Consider the following 12492-nt stretch of genomic DNA (forward strand, 5'->3'; position numbering starts at 1 on the left):
GCAGAACCCCTGGGAGAGCCATCAGGCTGCCTCTGTGGCACAAGCCTCCATTTGTGGTGCTGGAGCCGAGGCTGAAGGGCGAGCTCCCGAGCGGGAATGGGGGAGCTGTGAGTGGGAGGGCAACTGTCTGGAGAAGGGAAGCAGGCAATGGGCTGCAAAGGCATTTGGGGCAGTTAAAATACATCTTCCTATGACTGCTGTGGAGCTACCATGGAATGATCACACTCACCGTTGTCTGCCCTGTAATTCTTTCATTTATAGGGCCGGTAGTTTAGACTAAACCCCACCATCTTCGATACCCCTCACCCCAAACACAGACACCTTTAAAGGTAGGAGTGTATTGGCTGGCAATGCATGCCATTGAGAAGTGGAAGCCTTTGTAGCCAGGTGTAGGAGACCACACACATTCAGTTACTGCTTCCAGACTCTGGTAAGTGTCCTGTGCAACTAGAATTTGTGATTTCTTACAAGCATTAATTGATTACAGCAAGTTCTTGCTCTACTTGAATTACTTCCTAAACTGCTCTTCATTTTGCTAAAATGCTTACACTTAATTTCTAGACTTTTTTTTTTTTTTTAAAGTAGATAAACTCAGAAATCCTGGCTGTACTGTGAGAAGACAAAGAAAATTAAGAAGGAAATATGTATGCTGTATAATTAGAATGACAGCTATCCCTTTACAAACTAGAAATGCTTTCAGGGGTGACTGGATTACTTTAAAACAACAGCAGTAAATAGAGTACTCTTTTCCAAGACCTCTCTGCCAGGAACACCCGATATCTCTATTCAACCCATTTCTTACTTAAATAACCACACAAGTATATCATGCCTGGAGGAAAACTTAGTGCATGTTGGGATTTGCATGCATTTCATGGGAAAAAAAAGTGGTGGAAAAGGGAGGAGAGTAAATGACAAGTAGGTGCATTTGCCTTCAGGACAAAGTTTCTAATTTTTCTCTTTGATTATGCAATCTAAACTCTTTCCTTTTGCATCTCTAAAAATGGTGCTTTGTCACTGATTCCTGTCTCTTCCATAAAAATCTTCTTTTCGCATCAGCATGGACTTCACAGGAAGGCAATAAAGCAACTATTATTTACTTTTTAAGACATACACAGCCGCAAAAAGAACCTACTCCTGCTCAAATACCCCCAACTAATGTATCCATATTTACTTTGAAAAGCAATCCTGAATTCTATATGATAACTAGGGCCCTTGTGCACAAGTGCCATCTGTGCATCAGTCAGTCAAAGGTATGATTCCTTTGAAAACTCAGACTAGGGTCTTAACACAGGCATGGGTATGGAGAGGAGGAAAGAGGTCATGCATGCAGTTAGTTTATTATTTTTTTTACGTACCAGCCAGTGTAACAGATTGAGAGCCATTCTTTTTTATTTCCCTCTCCTTGGCACAGCAAGGAACAAGGGCTAGAATTTCCCCACCCTTTCCTTTAATGACCTGATTTGATTTTTTGTTTTCATTTAGGTTTTTTGGTTTGTAAAACACCACTCTTTATTCCAGTGGCATCCCCTTGATGACACTCCTGTGCCCGACTTCCATGCAGATATCACATAGGTCTGTTCTGTGCGTGAGAAAGGAGTGACTCTTGAGAAGTTGCCCACAACCTTGCTTTCACTCTTAACAAAAGTGATGAAACGTGGACTTGCTTCATTCTCTTATCATTTGAACATCTTCCTCTTTGGTTTCTGCATGTTGCTGCATATAACACACTGAGCATGTTTTACCTTTGAATTTAATTTATGGTAAACTGAACACACACTAACACTTTCCCTTATACGAGTAACATAATGTAGGTTCTGCAAGAAAAAAATCACCTAAATGCAATAATCACTAATATTTAGTTTACAGCACTGCATCCACCACAACTTACCATACAGTTTGGTACAGCAGGCTCAGTACATATTCTCCCACATCATTTTTATCTGTGCTTCCAATGCATTTCATTGCCTCTCGGCTCTCAGGTCCCTCTTCCTCCCCAGTTTTGAATCTGTTTCCTGAAGCTCACTACATGTCTCAGAGTACAAGTCTCAGAGACACTCACGTTCCTCTCTGCTCTGTGAAAATAGCCAGCTGTGTCGGGAAGAGATACTGAAATGAGCGTGTGGTTTGAGGGGAAGGCTGGCAGAACTCTGCTGGCACCTGCTCTCATTAACAGCACCCAGCGCATCCATAAAAAGCAAATGAGCCAGAGAATGTGCCATCTCCTTCCTTGAGCTAGTGTCACAGCAAGAACCTTGGACTCACGTGGGCAGGAGAAGGGCAGAAATCTGTAGAAAATTAGTATAGTTTTCCTCCTAATTTTGACTGCCATTACTACACTTCTTTTTTTGTAGCCATTTAAATTTTTGCTACATTTACTGAACACCTTAAAAACTTTAGGACAAAAATCTAGAAGTAAACAGAAAAATAAAGGAAGGCTCAACTGACAGCAAAGAGACATTAGAAATTAAAAACTTCGCTTTAGATGAAATAAATCCTGAAACTCAGTAATTTTAATTGCTTTTGACATCAGCTGCTCTAACAGCCGTTGCAACTAATAACCAGCTTTTCAAAAGTGTTAGCAACTAACCAAACACTGTAACTGTAACTAATCCCACAGATACAGGACACTGGGCTGTACAGTCTGTCTCCAAAACTACTCCAAGCAGAGCTTTGCTGTGCACCGTGGTGTGGATCAGCAGTATCCTCCTCCAGCATGTTTCCTTCTCCCTTTATACCAGATGAGGCCACCACAGAACCACCGTGAAAAGGCATGCCAAAAATACAAAGGGTTAAAGATTTTCCAACCGGTATGCCTGTATCAATAATAAATGTAAGGCCAAAAGTAATTAGGAGAAGTGACATTATTAGTACTTTATATAGCACCAAGGAAATCTCATTACTGAACAAAAATTCACAAAGCAATACTAACAAAGCTATTTACCCTATCAATTTTCATGTAGTACCTATAGTTTTTATATGATTGTCATTTGGATGTACCATATTTTTTCCATTCCTAGTTTTCAAGGTAATTCAGGCATCTTTATGTGTGCAGAACACTAATAAATCACTCTGACAAACTGACAGAAAATTCAGTTCTAGAAATAAATTCAACTGTTACCTGGTTGTTAACTTTGATTAATTTCTGAAACAATATAAAGGTACAGAAATGCAGCTGATTAGACTGATAGGAGACTGACTGGTAGGTTTCTGGAAAAATCTTTACTTTTTATAGTGGCACATCTAAAAACAAAATTTTAATTTTAGAGAGCATAATAGCACTTGATACAGTAGGTTTTCCTGAGAGAACTCACCACAGACCACAGCCAAGAAAGATTCAGTCTCCTCTGCTTTCTGTTCTTATGGAATAACACGCTATAGAGTATTTTAGAACACTATCCCATGTTTCTGTACATTGTGGGATGTACAAAGTTCCACAAGATAATGATTAAGCTTACTGCTTTTGAAGCAAGTCTACATGATTTGAAGGAAAAAGTTTCATGCATTAATTAAGGACCAGAAAATAATAACACTGTAGAGAAAGGGTTCTGTACCTTGATGCTCCTTTACTTCAGAGCCCATGTGCCACAGACAGCATTCAATTAAATAATAGTCTTAGCAATAAACAATGACAATACAGAGAACACTACACAACATCACTCCTTTGGTTCAAAGTCATTCCAGTTTGTTACTGAACAGTTGTTATGCAAAATCTCCAACACATGCCTGAAAGCAATAACCTTCACACTCTACAACTGAAAAGGCTAGTAACAAATTGGCAAAGGAAATTTAGATTGCACATCCCTTATGTAGTTTTATTTCTTGTGCAGTTTGAAACAGCATCAGTATAACTTTGGTATTGACCTGAAAAAGGCTTAGTTGGGAGAGCAGCTGGCATTTACTAGTTCTCCAAGGTAAGTCTGTCTGAAAAGGCATCAATTTCCAACTTCTCTGAAGTAATTTGTTTGAAACAAAAGCAAACAAAATAATTTCTTTTGAAATGTTTCATGTTGCAGCACACCTAAGATACAGTATTGTTTCTCACAGGGATGTTAATAACAGCAGTAATAATAAAATCACGCTGAGAGATGATGAGGTACCATAGCAATGGTTGCAGGGAAAGTCAAGATCATTTCTAAAAGGAGTGTTCTGGGAAGATTAGCATTTAGAGAGCTTTTATTGTCGGGCCTAGTCAAAGCCCTTCCAGTGCTTATATTTTTCCTTCCTGAAGCAGAGTATTATTCAAGATCATTTTGACAGTAAGAACAATCATCCACTGGAACAACCTCCCCAGGGGCATGGCAGAGTCTCCATTGCTGGAGGTTTCAAAGATCCAACTGGACAGGGTGCTAGATCATCTCATCTAGGCTCCCTTTCCCACAAAAGGTTGGACCAGATGATCTTTCAAGGTCCCTTCCAACCCGTGCTGTTCTGTGATTCAGATTTTGGGGATACTGAGAGACTAAAGAGAGACATCTATTTTCTATGTGACCACCAACATGCAAGCATTTATTGTGTGATCATTCCTTTTAAAATCAGCTAGAATAAATCATTATCAGAAAGGCAAGATGCTAACTTGCCTGTCTGGATGGGATTATGCAGGCCAGTTAGCGTGGGAGAGATGGTAGGCAGTGTAAAAGTGCAAAACACCAGAGGATCATGTTATGATAAAGAGGTTTTATGAAGTCAGAGAGGTATCTGTAATGGGTGAATGCAATTCTTATCAAATAAGCAATTACATGTTAAATTACTCAGACTGATTCAATGCATCATGAATGGTACCATCAGTAGTATTAACACAGAGCAGATGCACCCACTCTGCAGCTAAGGCAAAAAACCTCTTCCCCACTTAAAAGCTTAATCACTATTACCTAAGTTTAAACAAAACCCTGATCTTGTAGAAAGTCTATATGCAGCACTGTAACACTTCACATCTCTGTGTGTATATATATATATATGTATTTTTTTAGATATTAGCCATCTTTTGTTTACGACAATAACTTGACCTAGGACCTCTACATTTGCTTTCCTTGCTTTTTTTCTTTTGCCTTCCCCCAAAGTACCATGCCAAAAGATAATGTGCATTTACCAATTAGGCACCAACACACGGGGCGGGGGGGAAGGTTTCAAGCTTATAAACAACATATTTCATAAATAAAACCTAGCTTCCTCTTGACCTGTGGGTTGGTGTGAAGGGGAGTAATTTTTAGACAGGATAGCTGAGGAGAAACTTCACTGTCTCAAGCCAATGGTGAAAAAATCCAGGTGGTAGAGGGGCATAAAACTGCACTTCTCAGGACAGTGGGAGGCTTACAAAATTACAGAATCTCACATTATTGTGTGAAAAGGATCTGAGGAAGAACAGGCCAAGGAATGAAAAATTCTCTTTCCCACAGCGGTAAAAGATATTTTCTCTTTCAGATAAGCATCCTTGTCCCATCAAATATTGGTCCCTCCCATGCAGAAACTTTATAGGCTTGTCGACATTTACAGAAAAGTAGTTCTGCTCCTCTGACACAAAATCTGTTACCAGAAACCCCTTTCCTATACATGTCCTGTTGCAACTAAGCTTTACACAGAGCTTAGCATGGTGAGCTTCTGGACACTGCTATGGCACCAAGAAAACCACTGGAGGTTAACTTTAATATCCAGACATTTATACTTTGGAAGATTTTGTTTTAGAGATTATAAGGCATCCTTTAGGGGTCAAGTAGTCCATGTTAATACAGACTTTCAAAGCAGAAGTCATTCCTACTCATAGTTTTGCTAATACATAGAACATTTTCATAAATACAATAGGCACAGGATTTTTACAACCATCAATCTATCTTCACTGTCAAACACAGCAGCTGCTTCATCCTCAGCAAAAACCGTTAGCATGGTTCTGTGGCTCAGTCTGCTGCCCCAAAGAACCTCGTTCTTCAGCCACAGCTGGAAGGACAGATTTGCCTTTCAGGATTCCAGGCAGCAACTATATTTTTTAAGTTTATTCCTTTTTGATATCAGCTGCTTTTTCTCTGGGGGAAAGATACTATCTTCTTGACATGCAAAAGTCCAGACTGCACATTAATGTCTGGAGAATGGAATGAAAGTGTAGTATCAGCAATGATATATTTGACCCAACCCACTATTTATATCCCCAACAGTCATGCAAACCTTGCCCATTATTCACTAGGGTGTACTGCCTCCATGTGGCAGAATATGCTTCAGACATTCTTTTTTCTTACATTTCACACAATCTTGTGTGCGACTACAAATTTTGGAAATAGTTTTGGAAATTGAATAGAATCCATACATTATTTCTGTGAGAAAGGGCAAGATGTGGATGAAAAAAATAATAAATCATATTGATAATAGTGTTTTTCACACAAATACTCACCAGGAACACACAGTAAAGTACAAAGTCTATATATATATGTATATAAAGAATGCTTTCTCAATATTTATTACACGATGAAAGAAGACTAATTGAAAAAAATTCACATCCTCAAATTGGTCAAAGGGGACTGATTGCTCTTCAGGCCTATTAGCTAAAAGCAAGATTGAAAGAACATTTTGAAAAATTACATGAAACTATTATCACATTCTTTTTTTTTCAGTTCACAACTGTTTTGATTCAAACTTGACTAGAAGACCATAAAAGCTGCTTTAGCATTAGACCAGGTATCTGATTCAAGTAGCACAAACACTGTGTTATGGGTACAGGGTTTTTCCCATAACTAAAATGGAAATAATTTGTGAAATTGGTGTATTTTCTTCCACACCATACTCATCTCCACTCTAAAGCCCCAACCTCCACTACTTTTCCAATGCTGTTAAATGCAAGGCCTAAAGAAGATAAAAACCAAGACAATTATTGGTTTGCCCATTTGTATCTTTACATTTCAGTCTCTACCAGCTGACCACAAGTGCATTCCACCTCACTGTGAACAAGGTCTTCATAGGTAACTTCCAGACTGGAAAGAAGTGACATGGTATGGCTGAAAGGCTTTTGTAAATCGCCACCAGTGCCATAATATTTAGGATTTCCCTGCTTTGGTTAAGATGTATTATAATGCTCCTGTCAAATCTCAGTCTTACTGCATGAAATACACAGCACAAGGGGTGCTAAATTTATGGTGAGATTTTTTTCATTTTTTCGTTTGTAAGACAGTGCAAGGTCTAGAGACAGTGTGAGAATCTCAAGATTAGGGTGTTGCACGGTGCTATGCCAATTTTAGCTTATATTTCATTGTATAAACATTTCCTCAGCTCTGTTTGGTATCCAGCAAACAATCCTATTAGAAATTTTCCAAACATCTGTGTGTTTTTGTCTCTAAGTACTGTCCATTTCAAAACTTTTCAAAGTATAAATTAGTAGCTATACATCTGTTGTTGTTGCTCTGTTTGAACCTGTTGTTGTCCTGACTGCTGTTGCGTTGGCTGTGCCTGGGGCTGCAAGACATCAGCCTGAGGCACTGACCTCCATGTCAGAGGATGCTGTTCTGTTATCTGGTTCCCTAGAGGAGCAATGGAGTTCACCAAGGTGGTCAGGTTGATGAAATGCGCCACAGACTGAGGATTGGCTGCCTCTGGCTGCGGCTGAATCTGAATGTCATTTTGGCGGTTGTGCAGCATGGCAGAACCACTGACTGTGTCAAACGTCACAGTGAGAATAGAGTTGTCCAGCTGTAACTGGCGTTCAGGTGCAGTCAGGTGGCTCACAGCCACTGGCTGGAGGTTTGTGAATTGGGTTCCAGCTGCTGTCGTAATGGGGGTGACAGTGATATTTGTCAGCCCCACAGAACTGGAAGGGGCTGTGACATTTGGGTCGCCAAGGGTCACCACCACCTGAGGAAAAACAGAAAAGTAAGCTCAACCTTATATCTTGCAGCTGACTACCAAACATCAAGCATCAAGGAAGATCATGTGAATGCTGATGGGCTCACATGTTGCTGCTGCCAGCAAGAGAAGTCATACACACCAGGGGAACATAGAAAGCTTAGAATATAACAACTTCCATGTATAGAAATAAGAAGGTAATGGGAGGGAAGCATCTGCAACGTTCAAAACAAGCAGCTGAATTAACTTTCACACTTACAGTCACAGCTTCAGCCAGTTAGTGGTATCTGGCAAACAAGGTGAGGGTAAGACCAAAGGAAATGAAAATAAACATGATGAGCTCAGTGGTTCAACTCCTTGTTTTTTTTAAAGTCTCTATTCATCTTTGTATTACCACAGTTTATCAAATTAGCCCTAAATGGTCCGATCACTCTTCTGTGTTTTTCCTATTAGGAAAAAAGAAGGATTATCCCACTAAGCAATGCCTGCTGCACATCACCCTGCTACTGGAGCTCACCTGCTGGATGCTCTGTACAGCTGAATTAGTCTCATCTCCAACATTCCCTGTGAATTCACCTTCCTTCTCTGTGTATTCACTGAATGCAGGGTCCTCAGGCACTTGAGCTTCCTCCTCTTCACCTGACTTTTGTTTTCGTTTCTGGCCACGTTTAGGAGTTTTCATATGCTGCTTCCCTTCTGGTAATTCTCCCTGTTCCAAGGCTAATTCCGGCTGAAGCAACATATTGCCAAACAAAACATCAAGTCATTTTACTCAATGAAGTTCCAAGTAAGACACTATCACCTGAAGTCGGTTTACTGTCGATTCTGAAGTGAAGAAACAAACTTTAGCAAAAACCTGACTTCAGGGAATGAGATCTCACCCTGTAATTACCTGTTTTACCAGCAGCCATGGTACACAACACCACAGATCAACAGCTTGCATCTGCTTATACACATTAAGCTGGGGCTGACTCTCTAAAAAGGCACATTCCTTGCCCTTCAGTCTATGCCCAGATATGATATGTACCAAAAAAAATTATCTCCCCACCTCACCCTCCAGTAGGCCTGGGACCTACCTGCCACCAGAATTCTGCAATAGCGAATTTACCTGAACAATCCCAATTGAGGAGGCATCAATGGTAGTCGTCTCTGGCAGCTGCTCTAAATCATCAATCCTCACTGAAATAATCTGTGGACAAAGAGGTATCAGCTGGTGAACTGCAGCAGTGCAGACCACAGTCAATACAGCATTCCCCTAATAAATCCTGTCACAAAACCAAAAATGATGTAATGTAACATTTTACACATATCATTTAATACAAGGGATTTAACAATGGCTCTTTTTTTAAGTAGCCTTATGTCATATAATCTTTTCTTTCTCTCTGAAAATGAGCAAAATTTAAAGACAACAACAGAAGAATATGTTTATTTTCATATTCTAGACAGAACACAACCCACTGGGAAGTGATGATTTCTACAGAAAACAAATTATGCTTTTTAAAAAAAATATATATTATTTTAGCATTTCTATTTATAAGTCAATGTGTCCTACTCCATTACTTTCAGCTAAATCTATACATCTCAGCTTATCAAAGAACAGAGACAAATTACCCTCTAGATTGCAGATATGTAGCTGCATTTTAATCCAAAAATCAATAAACAGAGTTTTTTGTTGATTTCCTTCCCAGTCATGATGATAAAAAATAGGGATAATTCAAGGCAAAGCAACACTAATTTTAAATTGGTAGTAAAAAAAGCCTCAAAGGGCTTAGTCAAAGCCTTAGTCGACCTGAACAAGAAATGCTGAGGAGGAACGCAACAGCTATTCAGAAATTTAGAACACAGAAAAAGCCCCGCTGGGGTCAGACAAAACATCCCTCTAATCCAGATTCTCTGCAGTCAGTGTTCATCTTTAAGAATAATTTTGTATCATCATCAGATGCTGCCATCACCTCTCTATTCACCACTTCTGAATACAGAGAACACAATGGGGAAAAAGAATCAATTATACTCACTAATAGATGAAGACAAAACACGAAAAAAACAAACATCTAAGCTCAGGCAGAAAAAGAAAAGGGGTTTAAATAATCAGAACAACTTTGTTTTTAGGGACTGACAATCGTTTACTACTGAAACATAACATAATGAAACAGCTGATTCAGTCTTAACACACACTACCTAAAATTGGCCCCAAAACAACAGAAAAAAAGAGGAAAAAAAAAAAAAGTAATTCCTTTCAAGTCACTGAAGGCCATAAACTTCCTTTACAAAAACAAAAAAAAAGTTAAAAATACAGCACCCCCCCCCAATCTACCTGCAAAACTACTCACCTCTGGATGTTTACGCCTCATATGTCGACTCATGGATGCCCTGGTAGAAACCTTTGTCCCACACAGTTGACAGCTCTGGGCTTCTACCTTATCATGTGTGAGCTGAATGTGCTTCTGTAGCATGTAATCAGTGACATATTTCTTATCACAGACTGAACATGTCCACTGTTTTCCTACTGGTGGCAGATGGAAGGAAATACTGTTAGCAATAGCCCCCAAATATGACTATTTTATTGTCAGCATCTCAACAAGAGGAACAATTCTATGTGGGTAACATGATGTGCAACACTAGTTCCATGACTGGCAAGTCTAAACCAAGCCTAAGAACAAAATTAAGCTATTGTCTTTGGATACTGTTTTTTAGAGGATTTACCTGTATGAATCAACTTATGCGTCTCCATTGTATTTCGCTCACTAAACGTCTTGCCACAGAGCTCACACATGAAATCTTTGATTCCTGCATGAAGAGCACATTTAGCATCAGAGTGAAAATAGTCTAAGGTGTCTGGGACAATTCTGTCTCATATTACTAAAAAAAAATAAAAAATCATAGCCAAACAAGTAGAAGCAGCCCAGGTTCACTACCTGTTTTTATCTAAGCCATGCCACTATATCTGGCAGAAAATGAATCCAAAAGGAACTGATGTGGGAGGCAAAATTTTGTTTTGGGAAATGAGAGCCTGAAGACTAACTTAAAACAAGACCAACACTCTAGACCTACCCTAGACCAAAAACACCTCTCTTAAAAAAGCAAAACATGAAACCAACGAAAATATATATCTTAATTGTGTAACAGGTGGTCTTGGCTGATGAGAGGGTAAAAACTCACTTTTCAAAAAGCAGAATATGCATTTTTTTAATTAGTGTTCCTCATGCTCTCTGACTGTTCTAGATAGAGTTCTCTCAGGAAGCATTTAACTGATTCAGTGCAATTTTTGTACATCTTTAGAGACCTCACCCGTGTGTCTTTTGTAATGCTTCAGCATGTTGACTTTCTGTGCAAATTTTCGGTGACATTCCTTGCATTCATATTCTTTAATCCCTTTGTGAAGTTTCATGTGGTGACGAAGTGCATGTTTTGTCTTCATTCCTGTGAGACAAAAGGTACAGCACAACAATTAGTCCATTGCTCCAACCTTCAGAGAAGAACTCAGGATTATCATGTTGTTAGCCAAGAGCTCCAAGATTATATCTGCTGCATGTCCACAGTTGCATATTTTTAATTGTTTTGGTAGCAGTGCACATTATCATTATTATTTTAATTCCAGGCAAAAGCTCTGGGAAACATCTGAGTAACCACTGAGGAAGAGGCAAAACAGCAGGGACAAGTAAAGACAAAACATCATTAAAGATGTCAGACTTACTGCTTTCTGCTAAAATACCAGTTCAGATTTGTTCAAGTTATAATGTGAACTGTTCCAAAAGTCAAAGCAACTGTGACTCTTAAGGCTCTTAGAGAGAGAAATTACTTCTTAAGCCTGAAAACAGCCTAGAATGAAAAAATTAACTTCTATTCACTTTTTGTGCTGCAAATGCGCTGGAACTCTGTCAAGCAGTCACTCCTCAATCTGACAAAAGCCAATGCTATTAAAATGAGTTTTGTCTTACAAGCTATGAAACTAGATTGTATAAAATCAGGAGTAGTTTATGTATCCGTAAGGCTCCTGGTTTATACAGTTTCTACCTCTCAAAAATGCAGGATTTACAGCACTCTGAACCTTCCCAATATTCTAAGAATGGAAGTAGTTTTAATTCAGATATTCACCTGCTAGTCAGTATCACAATTAATGGAAAACAAGGCATTAGACATACCTTTGCCACATTCTGCACACAAGTATTCTCGGATATTATCATGGACTCGCATATGTTCTTTTAACATGTCTTTTCTAGCAAATGATTTGCCACATTGCTCACAAGCATGACTTTTTACACCTTAAAAATAAATTTAAAAGACAACATAAACAAAAAAATGTTAATGAAAAATGTGCATCTCCTAAAAACTGACTAAACTGGTGAATTAGAGGGCAACAGTCCACCTGTGTTGTCAACCATATCTTTCATGCATATTGTCGCCAAAATGAAATCAGAAGACTTTGGAGAAAGAGAAAAGCTGGCTTTTTGTGTGAGATCTGAAAAAAAAGATCAAGCCTGAGGTAGGAAAATACTGAATAGCATGAAATAATAATGAGCTGTTAAAAATGATTTTGCAATAGCAGTTTTCAGCGTGTATAATGGTGAGAAGGTGGCATGGATAAGGATTTGGGGAAGAAGAGAATTTTTAGCAGATGAATCATGCATCATATTAACTAGGAACCGGGATTGTGTGCCTAGACCAAATATCTTC

At 38.9% G+C, this 12492-nt stretch overlaps 1 protein-coding gene across 1 annotated transcript in view; it reads right to left on the bottom strand.

The window, feature by feature from the left end:
* Positions 1-7146: 7146 nt before the first annotated feature.
* PRDM15 (PR domain containing 15) overlaps positions 7147-12492 on the bottom strand; it is a 29166-nt gene continuing 23820 nt past the window's right edge. The window contains exons 17-23 of the mRNA XM_010076695.1: positions 11961-12080; positions 11107-11238; positions 10522-10605; positions 10149-10324; positions 8927-9007; positions 8336-8548; positions 7147-7827 (exon numbers count right to left, since the gene is read on the bottom strand). Coding sequence (XP_010074997.1) covers positions 7351-7827; positions 8336-8548; positions 8927-9007; positions 10149-10324; positions 10522-10605; positions 11107-11238; positions 11961-12080 — 1283 coding nt within the window. The 3' untranslated portion in view covers positions 7147-7350. The remainder of the gene's footprint in view (positions 7828-8335; positions 8549-8926; positions 9008-10148; positions 10325-10521; positions 10606-11106; positions 11239-11960; positions 12081-12492) is intronic.

The sequence above is a fragment of the Pterocles gutturalis genome, unplaced genomic scaffold (genome assembly GCF_000699245.1).
Source record: "Pterocles gutturalis isolate BGI_N339 unplaced genomic scaffold, ASM69924v1 scaffold51438, whole genome shotgun sequence".
In the NCBI taxonomy this organism is placed as follows: domain Eukaryota; kingdom Metazoa; phylum Chordata; class Aves; order Pterocliformes; family Pteroclidae; genus Pterocles; species Pterocles gutturalis.